Raw genomic sequence first — 26,525 nt, forward strand, 5'->3', positions numbered from 1 at the left:
GGCAGAAGGAGTAAACTGGAAACACTCACTTGTGAGAGAGACAGAATTCTGGGATGGGAAGAAGAACGGGAAGCTGGAGGATGCCAAAGCCTGTGGTGCACTCAAATCCAGCTCAGGTGTTGTCCTGTAGAGTTTCCCAGTGCAGAACTTGCTTGCCCACACAGCTCAAAGGGCAGCCCAGGGCCAGTTTGCTTCCAAATCAACTCTGCACTGCAAGGAAGAGCTTCTCTGCCTGTTGTTTGCTCACACATGTGAGCAAAATATCACACAGAAATATCCCAGACAGGTCCTCATTGATCCTTCAGCATTGTTGGCTGGATGTGGTTCAGGTTTCTCTTGGTTTTATTTGTTTTGTTTTGATTTTGTGTGGGTTTGTTTTTTGTTTGTTTTGTTTTGATTTGTGGGTGGTTTTTTTTTTGTTTTTGTGGTTTTGTTGTTTTTGTTTTTACCAAAACTGCATAAATAAACTTCATCCAGTAGCTAAGTGTTTGAGGACTTATAGAGGAGCTGGCTTCAGGACTACAGCCCACCTTAAATAAGAGAAATTTATTGCTTGCAGAGAAGAACAGGCTTCAAGCATCAAAGAATGTTGCTGAGCTCTCATTTGGTTTTCAGGTGCCTTTTGTTGTTTTGTAATTGATTTTTATTAGCTGGTACTGTGGGACTATGGCCATGCAGAGAGAATTAATGCAGAGAGAGTCAGCTTAGGAAGTCTGTGGCTATTAGCTTGATCAAATTGTACTTTGAAAATGGGTTAATAAATCTAGAGGAGAAGGGAGGGAGGAGAAGGTATTTTGAATTATTCATCATTTGTTTGACAAGTTTACATAGCCATGAAATGCAGGTGGGAGTATAAGGAGTGGGTTATTTATTAATTGCATATGAGTTGCACAGACCTTTCCCGCTTGCAGCCAGATCTGCTTTCACAACTTAGCTTTGACTACAGCTAGGCAAATTCTTTTTGCCTTCAGCTGAAGAAATTCTAAGTACCTTTGAAAAATCCAATCCATCAAAATTAAAATCCAGTTTATTTTTCCACTCTTAACATCAGTCATCTTAGATAACAATTTAACTATTCTTGATAATGAAAGGACTGAGAAGGAAATGTTCATATATCACATTCTGGAGAGCAAGTGTACAAGAAACCAAATGATCACTGTGGGTTTTTTAGGCTTTATTTTGATATCTTTGCTGCCAGAATGAACACCAGGAGCTGGAGACTGCTCTTACCCTTGTTGGAACTTCACAACCTTCTGGAAAAGCCTGAGGAAGGTGAAGATCTGAGAGGGCTTTATGGGGTAAGGTTTTGGCAGATGGAATGCATAACAGGCAGTTCCTTTTTGTGAACAAATGTGAAATCTGTGTCAGGAACCATAACTGAAAATACCTTCCCCAATCCACAAGTATTTATCTTTTTTCCTTAACATTCTGTGTAGCCTTTTTTTGAGCCCAAGTAGACTTCACCATCTCCAGCTTTAGTTTTCTACCAAAATGTCAACATTTGAGACTACAGCTCATGCACCAACAAAACACTGTTTGGGATTTCCCCTTTCCAGATATATCTGCATCTGAATTGTAGTAATGAATGCCGTTTCCCATTTTTTGCAGGGCACACGAATAAACTGAACCAACTTTCTTTCCATACCAGAATTAAGCTAAAGTGTAGAGACAATACAAAGATGCATTTCTTTGGAAAAAAGTGCAGCCATTCCACAATTTCACTTCCCTTGCTGCCCAACCTGTAGCAAAAGCAGATCTGTGGCATTATCACAGAGGAGTTGTCTGCATGTGTCCTGCTCCCCAACCTTCCCTAAAGCTGGAGCTGTCTCTCTGTACTTCCCTCCTCAGCAGTCACCTCATCAGTGACTCCAGGGAAAGATATGTAAGGAAATATCAATTCCTAGTCAGGATAAATCATACATCAAAGTTTCCATTAATGCTGTCAGTTAAATGGATGGGTGACTTCACAAAATTTTGAGGCTTTGAACATTTTAAATTTCTTTTTCAAGTAAAATCGTAAAAGATCCTTTGGGAAGGATCAAAGATCAGAGTTGATCCTCTGCTGGGATACGTTGTTTGCAAAATCAAGTTTTTCTCTGCAGCTCTGAGAGGGTATTGTGGCATTCACATTCTCTGGAAAAATCCCTTTGCCCAGGATTTTTCTCCTGGGAAGCTGAGAAGCCTCAGAGAAAAAGGAAAACAATTCTTATCTCATTTGCTTCTCCTGTGTTGTGCTCATGTGGAATGTGTTTGGAGATTGTTTACCCACAGGGGATTGTTTTTTTTGGTTTCTGGTGTGAGTTGTTTTGACTCATTTGGCAAAATTCTGGAAAGAGTCACGAGTTTTCATTATTATCTTTTTAACATACAGTAAGTATCCTTTCTGTATTCTTTAGGATAGTTTAGTATAGTATTCTTAGTATAGTTTAGTATAGTATTCTTTAATATAATATAGTATCATAAAATAATAAATTAGCCTTCTGAGAACATGGAGTCAGATTCATCATTCCTCCCTGCCACAGGGGACCCTGCAAACACAACAGGGTATGAAAATATTTATGTTTATTCTGACATAGAGAAGGAAGAGATTCTACATATCCACCCCTAAGGGTCTGTTAATACAGAAAATTCATGCTTGTGGATGGAAACCACGTGGGTGAGATTTACTAAATGATTAATGCTGTATGGTTTGGGGAGTCACACCCTGCTCCTGACAGCTCCCAGGCTAAGAACCCTGCGAGATTTGGGAGCACTGGTGGTTTTTGGTGAGAGGAGGCCCCACCCAGCAGGGGCAGTGATGCTCGGGTGTGTTTTCTGCTCCTTCCCAACAACAGGTGGCTGTGCTCCCCCGCAGGCAGGGCGTGGAGGAGGTGAGGAATTTACTCAATACTCGATTTATTTCCAGTGTCTGATGGGAGTAAGGGTGGGGGCAAACTGTGCTGGTTCAATTAATACTCACACAGAGTGGTGGAGGGTTTTCTTGCCCAGTTGGTTTGGAATAGTGGCACCACCGGAGCCTTTTTGGGAGCTGGTCCTCCAGACCCACAGGTGGGAACGTACAGAGCAATCAGTGACTCAGCATTGGTAGCATTGTGCCTCTTTATTTTTGTAAAAAAATCCCATTTTCTATAGCGCATGGACAAGTGGGAAGGGAACAGCCTGCAGGAGGGGAAGGGTATGGCTGTGAGACCTGCAGTGCTCCAAGATGCAGCAGAAGTTCCAAAAGATGCTCCAAAACTATGCAAAAGTTCCAATAACCACTTTGGAAGGCCAAAGGATGCCAAACTCCACTAGAGGCCACTCACCAAGCACAGACCAGCACACCCCAACATTCTCTCTTCCCAGACACATCCTCAGGTCTGGGACACTGCAAATGATAATGAAAAGAGGGGAAAAGCATTCTTCTATTTCTCAGTGGGAAAAGTTTTAAAATATACTGGCATTTTGCAGACAAATGAGGCACCCTGGGTGCCACTGTAGATGTGTCAAGTGGGACAGAGACTTTATGTGAAATCAAGCTTTGGAAAGGAAAACTTGTCATTTTCCTGTGAGAAGATAGGGCAGCCTTCCATAAGAAGAGTACTCTATAAAAATACCCAGTCTGCCCAAAGATACCATCTGATATATAAAGAGATTACTCATTTATTTAAAGGATAGTTTCTGAATAAGTTTTAAAGTGTTGTGGGACTCTTCTGAATTAAAATTCCTTAGTGTGATGGAAAGAAGCTCAGTCCTGACCTGTACCTCACCTCGGGGGCCATTTTGGCTGAGTTAAGAGCACTCAGAATTTGATACTGTCATTTTCCATCAGATGTCTGATATTTTATATCAATAAAAGCTGAGTCTGTCCTGCAGACTCTTGGATACAAGGCTTTTCTGCAGATTGCTGTGCTGGGAAGCTAATGTGGTTTGGTTGCTGATTCAGTAAGTTAGAACAGGGTCTAGGTAAGTGGTAGCTTTTGAATGGAGAAGTTTTCCAGGGTAAGTCATATGGTGAGCCTGGGCTGAGCTGCCTCATGATGGCTCAATGAATAACACAGACCAAACCAACTTGAGCAGCATGGATTTTTGTTAATTTTAAATGTCATTGTCTAACTCAGTAGCCATCTGTCTTAGCTGGATTAATATCCTGATCATCACAAAAAAAATTGGCTCTTGTGCAGTATTAAGAGTCGAGGAGGCAATCTTCAGATGCTGTGTGATCCTGCCTGGTGTTGTCTCCACAGAGGATAACCTGCATCCTGCCATTTTCCCAGGGAAACACAGCCAAGCATGGCATGGAGAGACACTGCTGAGAGTGAATTTTTTGTGTATTCCCTCACACAATCACTGTTCTGGTTCACTGTCCAAGCCAGGTTGGACACTGGGGCTTGGAGCAGCCTGGGACGGTGGAAAGAGTCCCTGCCCATGGCAGGGGGTGGAACAAGGTGATCTTTAAGGTCCTTTCTAACCCAAACCATTCTGGGATTCTGTGATTCACAGGGATTAATGAAGTAAAAGGAATTATTCAGTATAAGGAAGCAATGTTTAAATGGTTTTGTACTCAATACATCAGTGAGAAGTTGCACTAGTCCTGCCAATGGATCCAGTGTATCCAGGGGGGGTTTTACCTGTTATTCTGTTTCCCTCTCAACCATCTGCAAAAGCCCAGATATTCCCAGTCCAAACAGCTCACCCAGACCTTCAAAGGTAAGCAAAAAACCTGTTGTACACAGAGCATTTGAAGAAAAATATTGTGTTACTATCACAGGTCCAAGTGACAGCATCTTCTCTAATTTTGCACTGGGTGTCTGTGAGGACTTTACACTGTCCAAGCCCTTGGAGAGAGGAGAATTGGCAAATAAGAATGTAGATATGTGTGGAAAACATCCAGGGGATTTTATTGCTGAGCTAGAGTTAGACTGTAATAAAGTGGATAAGCTGTGTAAAATACCTGCCCTTTAGAGATGTGGCTGAAACAATTCACTGAAGGTTTTTCTGTGAGAGGCAGTGGCTCTCCCAGGAGTGCTTTCCCATATTTGGTTCCATCTTTTCCATCCACAGCAGCAAAGGCTACCTCTGTACGTCACTCATAGGACTGGGTCAGATTGTTGTTCCATAAATCCAAATAAACATTTCTTTCCCCCGTGAGATTCCATCAGGATATTTGAATCCAATCATATCTTCCAGTGCTCAGTGAGTTTATTTTCCATCTGCATGTTCCCTGTTAGTTTGTGTCCAAAGCTGTTCCCGCTATTCCTTATTGCAGTGCCAGGCCTGGGCATCTCCTCAGCTTTCTTTGGAGGAAAACAAATGAAAAATCTTCGGAAGAACTCGTCTGTCTTTTGAGGAAGAAAACCCAATATGGACATGAGAGAACATGTTATTATGAAGTGGAGTCTGTTAGGAGAGCAATGTCAATTGGGCTCCCAAAACTTACACTGCATTTTAATGACTGAGTGATACTGGGGAGCCTAAAAGCATGGGAGCATAAAATGTTTGTGTTCTGCTCAATTAATATAAAGAAGGACTAAGGAAGAGGTAGAGTGTCTTATAAGTTTTTTTATCTCATTTCCTGCTGCTGCTGCTTCTTTTTGTTTTAAACCTTGCTTCAATTTTGGCTTTATTCTCTTTCCTCTTTAAAGTTTTGTCTCTTTTTGATATCTGGTGTGCAACTATTCACTAAATGGGTTCTAATGTCAGAAAGATATAGTTCCAGAAGGTGATGAAAGATTTCTATATTTGTGAAGATCCATTGTTTAATTGCCATTCAAGTGAAAGAGAACAATTTAATGTTTTCCTTCTTGAATGTGAGAAATGCCTGAGAATTTTCAAGCCACCAACAATTTCTGTGTGTGCCCTGTAGGCTCTTCCCACTTACACCACTTCAGCTTTGTTGTTTCAGAGAGAGAAGTCAGCAAACACAGGCTCCAGGACACATTCTGCTATGTCTCTCTGGGTTTTTGGCTGTCATTAATGTGGTTTTTCCCATTTTCTGCAAGGTTTTTAGGGGGTGTGAGCCTCCCCTGACAGCAGCAGGTTTCTGTGATGTCCATTTTATGGAGGATGTTGCACACATGCTGCCCGTGGTACCAGTGACACCCTCCAGATGCTGCTGAGGCTTTGCAAGAACTTGTGGGGCTCAGCAGGCAGCCAGAGCTTCTGTCCACCACCTTTGCTGAACAAACAACACCTTTCCCAAGCACGGAGCCCTCTTTGCTGTGGGCTCCCTACGTGGTGGGGATCCTGCTGTGCATCTCCACGTCCGTGAAGTGCTGCACGTTCTCAGTGATCTCTGGGGAGGTGATGGGTGACACAACGTGCTTCAGGCGCAGGAGCATGGAGAAGAGCAGGATCAGGAGGAGAGCCAGCAGGGTTAGGAACAGCCCCACGTACACATAGAGGCCAGAATATTTGTCTGCTGTTGTGTCTACTTCAGTAGCCAGGGTTGGAAGGTGGACACGGCCAGTCAGGTTCCCGCGGAACTTGAAATAGATCTCAGTCATTGCTCTCTGTCAGCTTTGGTCCATTTTCTGTATTTACCTTCAGATCTCCTGTCTCCCCTCACCAGGCTCACAGAGGAGGTCAGGAGAGGAAACTCAGCACAGATGGCAGGATGGCTTCAGCAGGAGCTGCTCCATCCCCGCGGTGTTGAGGCTGCTGCTCACACGACTGAGGAACAGGCCTGTGCAGACCATTTTGCACCTTGCTGTCATAATGACAACGAGCATCACACTTGTGCTTTACACTTCCTTCTGGCTTTTATTCCATCCTATAAATACTTTGGGGCTCCTCTTGGTAGGTCACCTCCTTTGGATGGTGAAAAGCTTTGGTTCTTGTCTCAAGCTGAGCTGCGAAGGTTGGCACAGCTTTGGTCCTTGCAAGTGTTGTTTTTCCAGACAGACTGAGCAATCAGCTTTCTGCCAGCTTCTCTCTGCCACAGCAGGTGGTTTATCCTTGGGTGAGCTGGGGAAGGTTGTTTTCTGCTTTGCCAAACGTCTGGGAGGATCTCTTCTCTCCTAATTCAGGGCTTAAGGAGTCTGGAGTTCCGAGTTTCTCATTAGGAATGGTCAAAAAGTCAGATTTCTAAAGGGAAAAAAGCGTGAGAGAGATAAATGACACCAGGTAGCAAAATAGCCTAGCCTGGATGTGGTATCTTTAGAGCAAATAGATAAGAAAACCCCTGTAATGCTCCTGGGAGACACTCTGAGATGAGGAGAAGCACTGAGTATTTAACTTTAGAAAAACACAGTGCAAATCTAATGGTTGATGTCCTCTCTGGTAACACATTATTAAGGGTAATACATATAATACATTATTGCACAAGCTGTGCAATCAGATGTCAGAGAGGAAGGGGAGATATGAATCCAATCAGTGTTTTTCACCATGTGTCTCATTTATTGCGTCTCAGCACCCTCTTTTTCTGTGGCTGGATGCACCTGGCAGCTGTCCAGAGCCCTACCTGTCCAGAGCCCTACCTGTCCCCCTGCTGCAGGATGTGACACTTCCCTCTCCTCCTGGCAGCACAACTTACTAGAAATTGGGGGAATATTAACGTTTTTGCTGTTGCAGTTCTTCCAGCTGGAAACAGAAATTAAAATTTTGAAATTTCACTGTATATGGTGCATTCAAAACCATTATGTTCTGCTCTGATGAGACCAGAATTTTGGTTTTAGCTGAAACAAAAATGGAAGCACTGAACAAACTGATGCAATAATTTATAATGTCCACTGCCTATAAACCTACACAAGGTGTAAATAGAGTAATATTAACATGGTAAATAGAGTAATATTAACATGGTAATATACTATGATAATCAGAATAAATGAAACAAGAGGTCAATATGATAAAAGCTCTGACACATTTCACCTAAATGACAAATTGCTGCAAAACATTTTGACTTTTAAGGGACTCCAATTTTCACTACAAGAAAGAAAGACGTGCTTTGGCTCATGGGATGAAGAAATATCTGATTTGCTGAGTTTTGGAGAAGGGACATGGGGGCTTGGATACACTTTGCCTCCCAGCTCCTCCTTCAGTACCAAAGCATTTGAGCTCAGTGTTCTTGCAGAGGCTGACCCAGCCCCTCTGGAACTGTATTTTCTGTATTTATTTTCTGTATTAACCTGTAGTTACTCTGGCAAAGGGCTTGGTGCTGATGCAGAGGTATGGGCAGGGCAGCCAGGCTGTTCTGCTCTCAATTACAGGGCAATAACTGTGATTTTCACACTTGGAATCTATAAATGGAAATTCTTCTCCCGTGAAGAATATTCTCGTGTTACACAGCAGGTGGGGAATAGAGGGTGTGAAGGTAACTGTATTAAATTCTGTTCTTACAATGTGATTTCTCTGCTGATAATGAAGTGCAACCAGCCTGGAATCTGACACTTGTGTGAGTTAAAGCACAGAGCCATGTCTTTGCCCATCCCATCTGCTCTGTTGCTGAGAGAAAAAGCCAGAGCTGGTTCCTCTCCTTAACGAGCAGACAGCCTAATTGCTTTATATCCTTCATAAAATTAGACTGCAGAATGCTAAGGACATTAGTCTGAAGTTCAGTAATTAACTACAAACCAAGATGCTGAATTAGTAAAGCTCAGCTGGGTATTTATTGAAAAAAGGAGCAGATTAATAGTAAGAAGTATTAGGAATGGGGAGCTGGCACTGTTTGGGGTTTTTTTTAGGCTCAACTACAGATTTGTCAGGAGCAATCAACTATTCAGACTATTGAAAGCTGCAACGTTAACTGCATCTTCTCCAGAAATGAGCCAGAAATAATTCAATAGCTCCAGGCAACCCCAAAGATTTTTTGCTTTTCAATCTACCAATTATCCCATTGAGCACATCTCTTTGGATACCATTAGATTCAGATTTTGTACACTTCCCTCTAAGGAAGAGAAACTGAATGACTGTAGAGACCAACATGATGTGAAAACAAGTGGTAGACAATAATTCTGTGTGTAAAGCTGTGTATGACTCAGATTAGAGGAGGCAGAACCTCACTGGTGACCATGAGGAGCCCTCAAGTTCATGGACACAGGAGCATTCCCTGTGATCTCATTTTCCAAGATTCAGTCATTCTCTGGCTGAACAATGCTCCAATTCTGACTGATCACTGGTGCTCAGTGGGTGCAGACTGATTCCAAGCAGACGCTTGGAGGTTTTTTTATCAGTTTGTGGCTTTTTTAAATCAGGAATTTAAAAAACCCAAACCCAACACATTTCATTTAATAAAAATCTGCAATGAAAATAGAAGCCTTCATAAACAACAGGAGAAGGGTTTTCCCCCACAGTGTGTCTCTGAGCCAGGAAATTCATCAGCCAAAACTTCATGGGCACTGACATTAGCAGCCTCCCACTGCAGCTCTCAGGGTGTGGGGAGCTTCAGCTCTGGGGAGCATTTATGAAGCCTGCATTGCTCTGCTCTGCACCTTTGGAGGTCACAGGGGAGCAGAAAGAAAGATTTTCTCCAAACAGTGCACACAGGCAGTACAAATTGACCCTGCAGCTGCAGTAAATGTTTTTGTCTTGCCCACCTGCTCCCTTCTACTCCCGTGCTCAGTGTGAGCACCACTTGCCAGCACAGCACCTCTGAAAGTGCAGGCAACTTCCCTGAGCTCCCCTTGGCCTCTCCTCCCTTCCAGCCCTCAGGACAGTCCCCAAACTTACAAACAGGTGAGTGGGACAAAATAGAACAATTCCTTGTGTAGCTTCTTCAAGTGCACCCAGCTGGCTGGCGAGTACAGGGTGGCTTGGGGTTGAACAGAACACACAGCACCAGGATGGTTTGGGGTTGAACACACAGCACCAGGTGTGCTCTGTTCAAGTCACCTTTACAGAAAAATATCAGCACTGATAAACACAAAAAAACCCATCAAAACTATCAATTCCATCCATGGCTTGCATTTTCTCCCTCGGGGAGAGAAGAGAGGCAGGGGGGTGATTGTGTCTCCTCTTTTAGTGGCAGAGGAGATATTTTGTTCTCATGCTGAACACCTGTGAGGGTGCTGGCCATGCTGGTGCACAGGGAGAGAAGAGAATAAAGCACAATTACCTTTCAGAGCTGGTGGCAGGGCTGGGATAAGGCTCCAGAGCCCCTGCTCCACACCATGAGCTCGCTGCTGTTGGTGTCCCCGGGAGCATCTCCTCGGTGGGATCTGTGCAGAAGGCTCTGCTGTCCTGGAGCCAGGACCGTGCCCTCCAGCCCAGTGCACTTTCCTCCTCTGCTGTGGATATCCGAGGCAGGGGTGGCTCTGAAATCCCGACCCTGGGATGCCACCAGGGCAGGGTGGTTCTGCTGATGGATGGAGGGCACCGCTGATGATGGGCGCCGCTGATGATGGGCACCGCTGATGAAGGAGGGCACAGCTGATGATGGAGGGCACCCCTGGGTCCCTGCAGGGGCAGGGCAAGGGCCGAGGAGCTGCTCTGGCTGAGCTGCTCTGTGGGATGGATGCAGGCAGAGCCTCCCTGCCTTCCTCCCTCCCTCGGCAGCACCAGGAGGGGATGAGCCGAGCTCCGGCTCCGAGCGAAGGGAGGGACGCTCTGAGCTCAGCTCGCTGCAAAGTTTGTGCGGGGCTCGCTTTAACTCTTACTCGCTCGGTTTAACTCCTTCTCCCTCGCTTAAACTCTTACTCGCTCGGTTTAACTCCTTCTCTCCCGTTTTAACCCTTTCGTGCTTGCAAGGCTGCGCTGCCCGCTGGTTGAGGAGTGAGACATCACCCTGGAGAGGAGCTTAGGGTCCTCTTGTTTTCTAGGGAAGTTCAAAATTCGGGTTTTTTTTTGTTTGTTTTGTGCCTCCTGGTGAGGGTTCCTAACCCCTCTATTCGCCTGATCAGTCCTAATTACCGCAGTACCCTACTTCTGTCCCTTCCAGTCCTTACAGACAATAACCTTAACACCATATTCTTCGACCCTGCAGGGGGAGGAGACCCTGTTCTATGCATCCTGTCTGGAGCAAAGACACCTGTCCCCTTCCAGCCCTCAGGACAGTCCCAAGCGTTGCTCTTTGGCCGTGCAGCTTTGGGTGCGTTTTTGTCCCTGTGCCTGCTGGTCGGTGGTTTGGGAAGGGCTATGCTGAATTTACAGGTCCTGACCCCCCTGAGTAGTTTGGAACTGCAAGAATAAGCACAGTCCCAACCCTGCAGTGTTGTGGGCAAAAATGATTTTTGCTGATTTATGAATGTGTGAAACACAAACAGAAATTTACAGACACAGAAATGAGGCAGGAGGAGCCAGGGCTGGTGAGAACCCAAAGCACATGGATCCCTCTCACTGCCACACCTCCCAGCCTGCATTTCCCCACCCTCCCGGGCTGACAGAGTGGGGATGTTTTGTGACAGATGCCAGTCTGGGATGCACTGCTCTCGGGTTGCTGTTGATATTTGCTGCCCCGAGATGTGCAGGGTGTCTCTGCTTCGGCTCTGCAGCTGAAGAACGAGTCTGGACTCTTCACTTTTCAGTCTTGAGGTTGTTTATTAATTCTTAACTATAAAATTTTCTTTCTGCCCAGCCGAGGTCTGCTCAGCAGGGCAGCCACAGGCACTCTGACTGCCCCCAAGGCGGTGTTGTCCTTTTATACTACAAACTACATATAACATATTTACACTTAATTCCCAATACCCATCACCTGTGTTAGACAGTGCACTTCTACTCTAAACCAATCCCAAAGCGCCAACATCACTGCAGAAAATGGAGAACAAGAAGAAGAAGAAGGAAGGCTGGACATGCCCAAGTTCCTCCATCTTGTCCCCATAACCTCCATACCAAAAATCCTAAAATCTACATTTTCACCCTGTGATCATTTTGTTATTACACTATTCAAACCTGTGTGACTTTCATGTCCTCATACAAAGTTGGCAACTTGCTCCAGGGGTCAAAATCAAATCCCCAGGTGCTCTGGGCTGCTTGCCAGGGTCTCTGAGCCCCCTGACAAGGTTCTTAGCAACTCTGGGTATCCAAATGGATGTATTGAGTTGCAACAGACTGCAGCTGTCCCCAAGGTGTCACCAGCACACGAGATGCAGTTTGCAGCTCTGAGCAGCTTGGGCAGCTTTGTGCAGCTGTATTTAGTGTGCCCATGTCCCTGTGCCCCAGCAAGGGCTGGAGGCACCTTCATGGGGTGGTCCTCACCCACAGCCCCACTCTGGCCTCTGGTTTGTGGAAGTTCCAGGTTGATGTTCATGGCCCGTGTTTGGGGCACTGGAAATAAACTTCCCCTCTGAAAAGTAGGTCCTGCACAGGGGTTTTGGAAAGACCTATTAATTCTCTGTCTCTGCAGCTTTCTGTGTGACAAAATAGGGACATTTAATCTCCAAGCTGTCTCCTAGAATAGCTTTCCCTCCCTGGTTCCCCATGGCCACAGCCTGAGCAGAGGGGCCAAAGGGTAATGAAAGCCAGAGCTGCCCAGCTCTTTCATCCTCCTGGGATGCATTATAAATCCATCTCTCCAAAGGCTCTTCAGTCTCTGGAGCTCACAAGCGCAGTGTATTATTACAATGCAGCACTCTTTAGATAAATAAAACATAGTCCCTTAAAAGAAACCCCAATTCCTCCATTCTTCTGTGCAGGGATGAACTCTGTAAACTAAGACATAAAAGGCAGCTTTGACTGCTGACTTTAGTGCATATTTCCTTTGTTGCAATATCAAGTGCTGTCCCCAATATTGCAGTCTATGCCACCATTCCCTGCTAGGCACACAGGGATGAAAGTACAGTGGTAAAGAAGAAGAAAAATTGTGGTTTTTTCCCCTGGAATTGTTACAATTGCTGCTTTACCAACAAACCACCTCCAAACCCTCGGTACACATCCTTGTATTTAAGAAGAAAGAAGTGAGAGCTCTGTTTAAGCAGGAATTCTGTTGCTGGTTGAATTTATGAGACCCAGAAGAGACAGATATGTTGAAACCTTGCATCCTTGCTTGCTATATAATGCTAATGAGCTGAAATGAAAGGCTCTCTCCCTGTCCATGCCATCCAGCTTCTTTTTGTTGATTTTGCAATAAATTATCTCTCCCTTTTGTAGGACCAAGCTGCTGCTTGCTGGGTGGGTGCACTTGGATTTCTTGTTTGTTTTGTAGCAGGGTATAATAATGACAGATGAATTTTAAATACTGCCACAATTTATACCAGCTGAGGCTGATGAATACTCGACTGAATGATTGCTGAATTCCCAAATTGTTGAGAAGTATGTAAATTTTTGGGACAATCAGCGAAAAATTTGTGTTACATAAAATAAAGGTGTACAAACTCCCTTGGAGATGCTCAGAGATGTGACCCCAGGGAATGTATATTTTCAAACAGCCCTTGGGAATTTGGGGGCAAAAACCCAGGGAGCTTGTTGGACTCTTTCCTGTGCACCATTTGGCCTGTGTCTCAGTCTTTTAATCAGGTCATTTTACACATCTTTCTTATAATGATCCCCACCAGTCTTAGAGAGAAATTTGGATTAAAGAAGCAAACAAGATCTCTGCATGATTGTTAGTGAGTAAAATCTGTGTGCTCCTGTAGGGATTCTGGTGTTACCCTAACTCAGGAATCCTATCAACACAGTAAATGCATAATTTGGGGCTTTAAAATTTCCTTTCAGTGCAGCTGCAGTGACTGGGGACATGCTGAAGCAAGGGGTAGCTGTTTGTCTTGGCAGACTGGGATCTGTTTTTGTTCTAATCTGTTTTGTCCTGTACCACAAGCAGGCTTGTAGAACACGTTAAAAGACACGTTCTGGTAGGCTTTGAACCAGGGGTCTATAAAGGATGGAATTTAAAATATGATAAATATTCAGGTTCCTGTGAAATGGGCCCAGCTGCCAGCAGCTTTGAGGAGAAACCCCACAGTGCAAGGGGTGGCATCCTTGGAAGCAAAGACAGTTGCCTCAGGCTTGTTCCTTGCTTAGGCCCCAACCAAATGTACTGACTTCTCTCTGTCTCATTTCTTTTTCATGAAAAAGGAAAATTATTGTTCCCTCCCCCCACCAAGGGCTACACAAATGCAGTGGTCATGTGTGCCCTGCTCCAGCAGCACCCTTTCCCTCTGTGCATTCCCACACAATCTCCTTTTCTCCAGCACACTGAGCCTGAAAATGCTCATGGAGTTTGGACTGAAAGAGTTTTGTTGCTTTGAAAGGCTCCGGGGCTGTTTTGACAATTTGGCTTTGTCTGGAACTTCATCATGGCAATGCTTCAGTTTATTTATAGAAACTTAGTCTCCCACAGATGACTGAAGAAATTCAGTGTTGTCTGATGTCGCTGCTGATTTTTAGGAACGTTTCTAATTTGATTTACAGTTGTCAGTGAAGGGCTGCATTGTTCTGCACAGAATTCTGTCTGGAACAGCCCTGGGCTTCATTTTTGTGAGCGAGCTCGTGGGGAAGGCATTGCATTTCCCCAGAATGGCATTAGCACTGTTTGCAGAAGGAAAAGTCAGTGAGGGCTGGCTCAGGCAGGGCAGCTGCCAGTGAACAGGGTCCTGTGAACACCTTTGGAGCAGGGAGTATTTGAAAATCAGATTCCAGCAGGATCCAAGCCACAAGTTCATGTCAGCCACCCTCCATCAAGATCCCACATGGATCACGTGGGCCTTGGCAAAAATTTATTGAAAAATAAACAGATCTTGTGTTCTCCAGCCCACAGTCTGGAACATTATTATTATTTCTCCTGAAGTAGGATAGCTCTTGCAGCAGTGCCTATTTTTAAGGGAGTTCAGCACAAACTCCAGACCCAGGAGCTTCATGCAGGTCTGGAGAAATCTTGAGATGTGCTGATCTTTGGTTTTGGCTGGCTAAATACAATATTTTGGTTGCTAAAATGCAACCTGAGAGACAACAGTGAGCCACTGTGCCTCAGTCACTGAGAATGGCTGTGGCATTCACATTCTCTGAAAAAATCCCTTTGCCCAGGGTTTTTCTCCTGGGAAGCTGAGAAGCCTCAGAGAAAAGGAAAACAATTCTTATCTCATTTGCTTCTCCTGTGTTGTGCTCATGTGGAATGTGTTTGGAGATTGTTTACCCACAGGTGATTGTTCCATTGGATTCTGCTGGGAGCTGTTTTCACTCTTTGGCCAATCAGGATTCTGGAAAGAGTCACGAGTTTTCATTATTATCTTTTTAGCGTTGTGTAAGTATCCTTTCTGTATTCTTTAGTATAGTTTAGTATTCTTTAATATCATATAGTATAATAAAGTAATAAATTGGCCTTCTGAGAACAGGGAGTCAGATGCATCATTCCTGCCTTGGTCAGGACATTTCCCAGCAAATACAATAAATGGGCTCTCGTTTTTCACCCTCCCAGCCCAGCTTGTCCTAGGGCTCACCAGGACTGCACAGTGAACTCCACACCTGGGCTGGCTGCAGCCACTGAAAGCCTCCAGGAGATGAGGGTGTGTCCCTGCATGATGGACAAATCACCCAGGAGGACAATGCAGGGTTTTTGAGTCACCCATGGAATTTTCTCCTTCCCATCTACATGGCAGGGCTGGTGCCCCAGGGGACACCTGGCATCAAACCAACACCTGAGGTGTGTAAATGAGTGAAATTTGAAGGGTTTGTGCTCTCTGCATTCCTCTGGGTGTTCTGGATGGAGCCTGGAAATGTATTTTGTATTCCCAGCTCATTTCCCCCCTGCCAGCTCCATGCTCTGGGTGAGGGCAGCATTCCCTTGGTGTGGGCCCATGGTCACTCCTGAGACACTGGAGGACACCACAGAGCCCTCCCAGCCCAGCAGAGCTGTGTGCTGAGAGCCCTTGGGCTCCTGGGGGCTTCTCCCAGATCTCTGCCTGCAGGAACAGCTTGCAGGGTTAATGTAGGATTCCCTGAAAGGTGCTTTTCACAGCACAGGGGGTGTCAGGAAGGTCTCAGATAAGGTCACACATGTTAAAACCAAGGCACCCCTGAGCTTTCCAGGTAGCCCTTGTGACCACAACACTGATCAGCAATTCCTGAGCAGAGCTATCCCTGAGCTGGAGCCCCCTGTTGAGCAGGATGGCATTTTGGTCTGAGCCCAGTGCTCACAGAGCCAGGTATTGACCAACTCACTCCTGCCAAGGGACCCACGAGGCAAATCTTTAAAATATGAACAGATAATTCCTGGATTGTGGCCAGCTCCCCCAGCCAGGCCACGAAGCTGAGTGCAAGGTGGGGAATGTGAGCTGCAAAACAGTTAAAGCCTTCTCTGAAGGGTTGGCGCCACATTATTTGCATGATTCACAGTTAACAGATGGGCTTCTGCCTATACTGAGGGGGGACCAGTTCTTCAATTACCATCATTAAATAATAATCATGACCGTTTACACTGAAAGGAAAACAATTTTGTGATGACCCCATTACACCAATTTTTATTTCCTTGGTTTGTTTGTTTTAATTCCAGTCTTGGGGAAGAAGGTCTCTTTTCTCAATTCCCATTTACAGAAAATGCAGCTGAGAGAGCTCTGCCCACCCACACACTTTAACATTTCAGATATCAGCATTTCCAAGCAGGCTGGATGAACTCTTTCTAAACCTGTCTGGAGGAAGCATGGTTGAAATCTTCACAGCAGAAGAGTGAAAAACAGTGATAGATGCAAACACTGCCATCTCTGCTCTGCCACCCATTTCCACTGCATTTTTGAGGAAATCCTCTGTTTGGATGCATCTGTTCTGTACAGGAGAGCACAGCACAGGAATCCTGAGCTGCTGACAGTTGTACTCAAAGAATTGTTGTAGCTAAAGCTAAAAAAAAAAAAAAAATCTTACAAGTGATACAAAAGCCATTCAGGTGTTTCTCTTCAACAGCAGGGATCCCTCTCTCGCCATGGCTCCCTTGGCTTCCACCCCAAAGCATTTGTACCTCAGCATCTGCCATTTAATGACACTGAGCCCATGTGTTGCCCTGTGTTATCCCACTTTATTCTGCTGCACTGAGGCAACGAGCAGAGAGTTAAATCACATAAACCACTCCTGAAATCCTTTCTGATTCATGGGGAGCCCAGTTGTGTCATAGTTGGGACACTCACAATACAAAGCAACATTCCATTTTCAGAAGGCTTCGAACCCTGTTTTACTATGGCCTGCATGCTTTTTATACATCTTACAAAACTCATAACTTTACATTTTACTCATTGGTCACAAGAGACAAACAGAGTGCTCATTGGAATAGGCAATTGCAGGTTTCTCTTATTTATCCTTCTTTCTTTCTTGGTTTCTATGTGAACAACCTTGGTAGAAAATTCTTTCAGGGGTGAACGTGGATCCTCTTATCAAACATGGATTCTCTTATCAAACTCCTCTCTGGCTCACAGAAGTCTCTGTAAAATCTCTTCCACACAGTTGGTGCTTGGGGAGTGCTGAAGGAGAGAGCAGGCAGGATGAAGATGTGAATAATGACTGCACAGTTCCCATTTTGTTCCACATTTGTGAAACAAATTGTTTTATACAACAGTTTTTAACTTGTGCTGTTTTCATGGGAGAGTGGAGACAGGGTGTCAGCCCAGGCAACCCCTCAGTCTGAGCTGTGGCAGCAATTCCTACACATTTCTAGTAAATCTAAATGGGAGATGTTTCCATTGGATGCCTTTGTTTGTCTAATAGCAGTCAAGTTCCCTCTAGAATACTAGAATAACAAGCTCCCTCTTCCCCAGCCTCTGGGTCAGTAGCAGAACAAGCTCACTGGCCAGTTCCACTTAATTATTGCTCATTTTTGGTGAAGGAAAGAAAAAACATCCCTGTGTGATTCTGCTTAACTGATGTGCCTGGTTATTAATAGCCAGTTTTGGTCTCCCTTCCAGCCTATGTGCCACAAAATATACAAAATATCCTTCTGTCTCCAGGATCAAGCTGTCTGGGAAGAAACTGTTCTGTGAAAACACTGGACAAAAAGCTTATTGAACAACCCTTCCTTTTGAACAGAGACTGATCTCTCTTTTTATTTTTAGCCTATTAACAACAAATGTTGCTTTATTGCCTCACCTTTCATGGCTGAAGATGTGTTTTCAATTTGGAAAAAGATCTCTGCCCAGAAAGATTCACCACATGGTCCTTTTCCTCTGCCTTGCCCTACACAAACTCTCTGAGTTCTCAATGGATGCAGGTTTACCCATTGTGAAAAATGTGTATTTCATGATTGGCTTTTTGCAAATATTAAAATGAATATTATATGTGTTATGTCAGAAAGTTATGCTGCATTAATTCTCTTAAGTAGTGTGTTAAATGCAGTTTTAGGTTATAACATAATGTTAAAATATAAAGTATGCTATGTAGGATAGTTTTTTAAAAGAAAGGACTTTCAGCGAGATAGCAGCCACAGGGCACCTGAATCTTTCAGAGAAAAAGAATTTATTGCACCCTTATCAGAAGAAATGAACTTCTTCCCACCTTGAAGGCACTGTTAGGATTCAGAGGAAGAAGGTGACACTGACCAGACAGAATCCTGTGTTTGAATGGAATTTTTGCATCATATATAAGGCGTATGAATATGCAACAGGCTGTTGTTTTTAAGGGTGAATCCTCTGTTAATGTGGGTCCTTTTTTGGGCTTGTGCTGCCCAGAAAGAGGTACCAGGACATCTGTAACTCTTTGTCTCTATTGTCTCATATTATCCTAATTCAATTTGCCTAAATTATTATTACTCTAATTGTATTACTATTTTTATAACCGTTTTATTACTATTAAACTTTTAAAATTTTAAAAACCCAAGTGATTGTCGTTTTTCACATCCATGCTCCAGACTGACTTTGCAGCAAGTCCCAGCTTCTAAAACTCCAGAAAACTTCTAAAACTTTTCCATTGCCTGGGCATCAGCTCCAAACTCTGACCACTCTGCCACGTGGATCTCGTGCTGGAATCAGGTGATGCTCTGGAGAGGACAGAGGGGCTTTTGTCCTCCTCCTTTTCGGGCAGCAGTGACCAGCTGAGAGTCCCTGGCTGCAGGGAGACATGAAAGAGGCAGGGTGTGGATGCCAGGCTGCTGCTGGAGATGGGCTTCTGTCCCTCAGTAACAGCTGCCTCTTCCAGCCAGGTCTCACTAGCTCTTGGAGGTCTGTAACACACCCAAGATAGCTCAGATACCTTTGGAAGCGTTAAATCAGCAGGATGGCTTCTGTGGCAGTGTTGAAAACAAAAATATTTAATAAAAGGCAAAATAACAAACAGAAAAACCAAGCCAGGTGCAAGAGGCTCCTGCTCCTGGTAAAGCACCTCACAACAGCCATCAGTTTCTTTGTTCACTTCTATTTCTGGTAAATTGCTCAAGCAGGACTTTCTGGCTCCTGTCCAATTGGCCATCCTTAAGTCTGAGGTGAAGTCCCCCAGGCCTATGAAGTGGCATTTTCACCTAATTGAGGAGAGAAACTTCTGGGCTTCATTCCTTTTTGAGGGGACAAAGGAGAGATTTGTCACTCCATCAACAGGGAGCACATTCCTATATCTCATCCTGTCTATACATCTATAAAGAAGGAGGAGAAAGGAACATGAGCTGAAAAAGTCTCTCCCTTGTCGACAATTTGTAGTTATGCCAATAATTTCTAAATTTGGTTCTAACTTTCTATCTTAACTTTGGTGAAGTGTTTTCCTAGGCAAGCCTCAAATTTCTGGCTACATATGATTTGAACACAGAGGTAGGTTAACAACTTTTTGACACAACAACAATCCTATATCCCTTTGGTATTTAAACAGCAGTTCCATGTGCCCAGATTAAGGGACATTTAAACATCCCAAGTCAGCTCTGCACACCTGACTCCCCCTGGAATTGTAAAGGCATTCAACCTTTCTCTGGGAGTGTCAGGTTTGTGTCAGTGTATATTCAGTGCTAGTGCTGTTCTCTGTAAGGCTCTCAAATTCTCTGTTTCCACTTCTGGAAGGGAGAGGAGCTTTCTGTCTTACCCAGCAAAATCCCTGTTCCCATTCCCAAGGATTGTAGTCCTGTGCTACAGGGAGGACAAGGCACATTATCTGCTTCTGCATACAATTTATTATCACCATTTCCTCCTGCTTCAGCTCTGCTTCTGATGACAGGCTCAAAACAACAAAGAAAAAGAGGAGCAAGTGCAGGAATAATGTGCTGGACTGCACATGAAGTGTCCTCCTTAAGCTGCACCAGGAGCAAGTGGAACCTGTGTGTGATGGTCTGGGGCTCTCAGCAGAGACCAGTCCTGCAAAGATTATCCTGGGAATAAATACATGCATTAAAATGGGATCAGAATGTAAGAGAATAGAGGAAATCTCCATGGTCATGAGCTTAGAGCAGACTCAGAACCATCAGCTGTGAGATTTCTGTAGAAATTTCTGTAGAAATGTCATGTATGTGGACCCCACCAGACTGCAGGAGTGCCCTGCCTGGTTTAATGCAAACAATTGAATTAATCATTAATCATTAATCTCACAGATAATGTGAGAGTGCAGCTTAAATTCCACTGGGGATCAGTAAAGTCCAGACACTCCAGAAGAACTTTACAGCACCCTGCCGTGTAATCAACTCTGCTGATTTAAATAAAAGTCTTCTGAAGGGAATTTAAACCTCTGAATCTTCCTGAACCAGCTGATCTCCTTTCAAGAAGAAGGAAGATTTGTACCACTACTTTTCCTACTCATAAAATGCCTCTTGTCCTTTCACATTTTGAGATATTTCATTTTCAGTGCCTATAATTCCACAAAGCACCTTCATGTTGTGTAAAATACAGACACTTTGCAGTGCATGACCTGTGGTATAGAAACTGCCTTCTCCCATCAAATATTTCCTGTAGACAGGAAAACACTTTTTAAAACAAAATAAAACAATCTGGAATTCTCTCCTGCTCTTTGTCCCAGAAAAGCACAACATCAGACCTGATGGTAAGACAAGGTCCACAAAAGAATAACTCTCTTCAAAGGAATCCAAGACAAGGTCCACAAAGGAATAACTCTTTCCAAAGGAATCCAAGACAAAGTCCACAAAAGAATAATAAAGGAATCCTGTGTTAATAGAACCTGGCACATTCCTGCATTCACAGGTTCATGTGTGAGGAAATCGTGGCTGTCGCTTTCAGAGACACATCCTGTTCTTTCTGGTGCTGGGAGATTGAGGTCTTGCTCAGATCTGCTGACATGTGAGGATTCTCTTTGTTGCCCTGCTTGTGGCTGTCACAGCACATCAGGTTCATTACCAGCTGAGGTAAGATTTGTTTGATGAGCCTGACAAGAAATGTTGAAGTGTCTGAGGTTGCTTGGGATAATTCATCTGAGAGAGAGGGTGAGTTCCTTGCACTGGAAAATGCTTGTGTGCTGGAAAGAGCTACAGCTGAAGGGAGAGCAGATGTACAGAAGAATTCCATCACAAACGATTGCACCATGTCACCTTCCCTTAATAACCTTGGCCTGACACAGCCAGGTGAGGGATGCAGCTGCCAAGCTGACATTTCCCTCAGGAAATTCTCTGTCCCTCATCTGGTTCCCCCCCTCCCTTCACTTGCAAAATCTTTGATAATTAAATCACTGTGAAGGCAAATGATCTGTGGGTATAATTCATTTGATAATTCAGCCTAAGCCCCACATTTCTCTCTGCACAAATGAAATTAGCTTTGCTCACAAAAGATCTGCTCCTGAGCTACCTGCTCACTCACACAATCCCTTTCCTAATTAGATGGCTGATTCCAGCAAAGCATGGCTTTCTTCCCAGCACAGGGGAACCAAAAAGGTGCTTTTCACTGGAGAGGCCCTGGAGACCCTGATGGAAAGGAGAGGGAGAAATTAATTCTGATTTCTTACTCTTTTTCTCCCATCACTCACCTATGCTTCCTTTTCTTTAGCGTGTGTTTCTGAGACAACTGAATGAAGTTTTTATAAATCCCTATTTAGAGAAGAAGAGCAGCAGTCAGGTTTGGCCTGGAGAGCATAGACTTTTTCATAAATACCTTTTTGAAGAAGAGCAGCAGTCAGGTTTGGCCTGGAGAGCACAGACTTTTCCCTGCTCTGGAAGTGCCAGCAGACCCTTTTTCCCCATTGCATCCCAGTCCTGCTACTCCAGAGGATGCAGTACCTTCAGGGAGGGTTCCACTTGAAACAAACCCCATGGATTTCTGTTGTTGCTGCCCATGGATGAAGTTTGAATGTTTTTTCCATCAGAAATCAGAGGGGTGTAATGGTCCTTGGCTCTGCATCCTTCCCCCAGGGCAGGTGGTATCAAACTGCACTCTCCAACCACAAATCCCCAAACCCCTCTGGGACTGCAGAGTTAAAAGCAAATCTCTCTGTAATTAATATGTCTGATAAGTAATGGGCAGCCAGTTAAAACCCAGGAGATGCAAGTGATGGCAGAAGTGGCTGAGGATGGCAGTGAGAGAGGGTTGGAGAACAGGAGCCAAGCAGGGACTGGGCTGGGATAGGAACTGCTCATAGCTCACAGGGCAGGTTCACTGGGACTCCAGAAGAAAGGGGAAACTGAAAATCAACACCCCAAAAGCTGTAGCTGACATAAAAGGATCCTGCTGCAGCATCAGCACTGCCAAAACTTTACATGAGCAGCCAGCACTCACCTCGGGCTGACCAACATCCCAGGATGAGCTGTTGTCCCAGCATCACTGCTCAGATTGTACAGCAGCTTCAGAAGCAGCTGTCATGCTTTGTCTCCTGACCAGCAAAACCAGATCAACCCCGGTCTGATCTAGCTTCTAGTTGGTGGCTGGCTAAATCAGTGTTAGCTGCTGGCCTCCTGATCATCTGGTGTCACATTTTTCCCTAGAATAAGCCCAAATGAGCACATTTTAATTTAGGGGTGTTGGGGAAGATGAAACAGGAAAGCCTTACAAATATAATTGTCTGGCAAAAGATTTTGAGAATATGAAAACTATAAGCAAGATTGGAATGAAAGCAAGCTTTGAGATGCCTCAGTTACTGAACAACTGGAAAACAATGGTGTGGCCAGCTGAAGGCAATCCCCTTTTGATGGAACAACACCCTCTGCTTGCAGACAGGCCCAAGGGTCAGAGAGACCCTGCCAGCTTGGCAGAAGCGGCCCAAAGAGGAGTTTTTAGGGTTTAAAATGTAACACAATGTGGTAATGTAATGATTCTTATAGGCTGTATGTAAATGCTATAGGATTTGTATATTGTACTAGATTGGTTAGTGAGAATTAGAATATTCAACACAGAAGAAGATTTATGGTATTGTAATGGGAACCTCACTCTCTCACCCTCTCACCCTCTCTCCCCCTCTCTTCTCTTTGCTGCTCTGAGCTGTGTTTGGCAGCTCCCAGCAGGGCCCTGCACCCAGGCCCTTTAATAAACCCCAAGTTCCAGCCCTGGCTGCAGAGATCTCTCGTCTCTGTCCGTCCTGACCGTGCTACCCCGCAACATTCCTACATGGGGGAAGGCAAATTTCTTTGTTGTGTTTGACCTGAAACTCCAGTGTGCCTGTAATTCACAGGGAAGGCTTTGTTGTCCTGTGCTTGCAGAGCCAGGGCCCAGCTCAGCTCTGCTGCCTCAGCTCTCTGCAGGCGTGACCCTCACGTGTGCCTCCAACACTGGAACAGTTTTCTCATGGGAGCCTGAGGGAATTAGGGAGGAGAAAACGGGGGAAGCATCCATTCCAGGCCTTGATTTCTGAAGAGGAGAGCACCACAGGCTGACTGATATCCTCACACCAACAGAGGGCAAACCCAGCTTTCCTGGCTTCCCTATTCAGATTTTGCTTGTAACCCTTTGAAACACAAAGGGCTTGGACTTCAGGAGCTCAAAATGACAGAAGAGAGAAATAAACACGTTGTACTACAAACTTACATACTTTTGAAGTGTTATAATTTCTCTACCACATCCTACCAGTATCAGCAAACACTAGGAAAAAAACCAAGGAAATAATCTCTTTTATTTAAAATACTCTGAATGGCCAGACCTGGCCTTTGTTCAAGAATTGTTGAAGCTGGAAAAGACCTTAAAATTCATCAAGTCCAGCCTTTGACTGAATACCACCATAGTACTGGATTTTTAACCTGAAAAGGAAAACAGTGCTCTGGACTGTGCAAAAGGCCTGGTTTCACTTGAGTGGTTTTTGTGCTGTAGTATCAGAACAAGGCAAGGGAAATCTGTGCTGACTTGTGCCAAAGATGCCAGGCAGTCCTACAGAACCCTGTGTGCTAAACTTTATAGACTCAACTCCCTTAGCAAGTGAGGCAATCTTTGTTTCTTCAAGCATGGCAGAGAATTGCCTGTTGTGATGTCCCTGCTGTCATTTTGGTGTTCACATCTGCCATTTTCACTGCTGGGTGATTTCCTGACTCAGTGGGGTTAGGAACTTCCCTGAATGACTGTTTTTCTTATTTTTTCCCCCCTAATGTTGCTCTCAGGTTAACTCTCCTTTCCCTTTCTTCATGTGAGCAAACAGACTGAAAACATTTCCTACATCTCCCAACTGTGCAGGCTCTTTAAGAGCAGTTTGCTCCTTCCCTTGCTCTCCGTTCTCTCCAGGCTGTGCCTGTGCTCCCTGCTCAGAGTCACCCAGCCCCGAGTGCCGCTGGCATGGGGCCACCTCACAGCCCAGATGGTGCCACCTGCTGCTCCTGCCAGGGGCTCTGGAGACCAGCTCCTCATTCCAGACACAAACCCAAATGTTGGGGAAGATGAAACAGGAAAGCATTATAAATATCAATATATAAATATATTATATTTATGTATAATATATAAATATAAACATTATACATATAATATTATATAACATATATTATTAGTAATGTAATATAATATAATATAATATAATATAAGCCTTCTAAGAACATGGAGTCAGATTCATTCATCTCTCACCTTGTCCTAGGGACCCCTGCAAATACCACACTTTCTCTTTACCTCTCTTTCTCTCTTTGCTGCTCTGAGCTGTGTCTGGCAGCTCCCAGCAGGGCCCTGCACCCAGGCCCTTTTTAATAAATGCAATAAACCACAAGTTCCATAACCTGGCTTCAGAGATCTCTGTCTCTGTCTGTCCTGACCATCCCACCCACTGTCCCTACAGCCCTCACATCAGGTAATGGTGACACCAGGAGGAGCTGCAGCCTGCTTCCCTCCTGAAGGACACTGTGGGATTTTTGGGGTCCCCCATTGTGGGGAGCAAAGATGAATCTGACTCCATGTTCTTAGAAGGCTTATATTATATTATATTATATTATATTATATTATATTATATTATATTATATTATGCTATACTAAAGCTATACTAAAGAATAGAGAAAGGATCCTTACAGAAGGCTTAACAAGATACTAATGAAAAACCTGTGACTCTCTAGAGTCTCGACACAGCTGGCTGTGATTGGTCATTAAGTAAAAACAATTCACATGTTGGATAAACAATCTCCAGCCACATTCCAAAGCAGCAAGACACAGGAGAAGCAAATGAGATAATATTGTTTTCCTTTTTCTCTGAGGCTTCTCAGCTTCCCACAAGAAGAAATCCTGGCAAAGGGATTTTTCCAGAAAATATGACAGTGCCAGGATGCCTTCACCCCTCCTGAAGACATCTCTGTTTAGCACCATCTGAATCTGCTCCAGGCTCCCTGGCTGAGGCATGGGGCAGGCTGCTGCTCACAAAGGTGTAGTAGCACCTCTCCTCCTTGCAGCTGCTGTCCTGTGATGAGTGTCACTTTGGGGCTGGTTATTCTTGGTTTTGTCCACCCCATGGTCTGTGGGTTTTTCCCAGCTGATGTGGCAAACAGAAAGGAACCAAAAGCTCTTCTGCCAGCTGGTGTGATGTAATCTCTCCCAGCTTCTGATGAGCTTGCTGGTGGTTGTTTGGAATGGTACTGCTCCACTCACATTGTTCTCTTTGTTTCAGTGCTCTAGAAATGTGGATTTAGAGCTTTAGGTCTTGTAAGTTGCGATTTTGCTTATGGATGCTATTGTACCCTCTGGAGACTTCATAGCACCAGAGATTCTACAATAGGGCATTAGTTTTCTTAGAAAACTAATACTTTTCTAAGTATATTTCTTAGAAAATAATACTTTTCTACTGCTGTGGCTGAAACAATCATGAGCTGGCCATAGCAAAAATGTTATCCTGGAATGTAGGCACACAGTTTGGGGTCACTGGGATGGGGCTGTGCTGCAGGCACAGTTTGGGGTCTCTGGGATGGGGCTGTGGGCCCAGTTTGGGGTCACTGGGATGGGGCTGTGCTGCAGGCACAGTTTGGGGTCTCTGGGATGGGGCTGTGGGCACAGTTTGGGGTCACTGGGATGGGGCTGCGGGCACAGTTTGGGGTCACTGGGATGGGCTGGCCCAGCCCCATCCCCAGTGGGCACAGCTGTGAGCAGCAGGTGAGCAGCACTGACAGCAATGAGCCATGGAGTGCCCAGGTGTGCTGAGCAACCACCAAAGGGAGCAGAGGGCACACAGGGGCAGGGCATCAACATGAGGGGTATAAAGGGCTGGGCTAAAGAACAAGAAGGGCAGATGCTTGCAGCCTCCTGAGGTGGCATGGGGCTGTTCTGTGATTCTCTTGACATATGCTGCAACACTGGAGCCAGTTCTTATTGATGGGAAGTAAATGGAGGCATGTGGAAAGGTCAGTGCATGGCCATGTGTGTGCAGAGAACATAGAAAATGGTGCCACTTTCTGGGATGCCCACACC

General features: G+C 44.7%; 1 protein-coding gene across 1 annotated transcript; it reads right to left on the reverse strand.

Annotated features, from left to right (window-relative positions):
• Positions 1 to 4,033: 4,033 nt before the first annotated feature.
• Positions 4,034 to 10,498, reverse strand: SERTM2 (serine rich and transmembrane domain containing 2). Its single transcript, XM_054289615.1, has 2 exons — positions 10,031 to 10,498; positions 4,034 to 7,065 (listed from the first exon to the last, which is right to left on the reverse strand). The coding sequence occupies exon 2, from the start codon at positions 6,483 to 6,485 to the stop codon at positions 6,210 to 6,212; it is 276 nt and encodes a 91-aa protein (XP_054145590.1). The 5' UTR covers positions 6,486 to 7,065; positions 10,031 to 10,498; the 3' UTR covers positions 4,034 to 6,209.
• Between the last annotated feature and the right edge of the window lie 16,027 nt (positions 10,499 to 26,525).

Source organism: Melozone crissalis, unplaced genomic scaffold (genome assembly GCF_028551555.1).
Source record: "Melozone crissalis strain CALT ecotype California unplaced genomic scaffold, PUWL_Pcris_2 ptg000068l_1, whole genome shotgun sequence".
Lineage (NCBI taxonomy): Eukaryota > Metazoa > Chordata > Aves > Passeriformes > Passerellidae > Melozone > Melozone crissalis.

Excerpts from the sequence above, each read along its gene's own strand:
- SERTM2 (XM_054289615.1), bottom strand. The coding sequence starts at position 6,485 with ATGACTGAGATCTATTTCAAGTTCCGCGGGAACCTGACTGGCCGTGTC.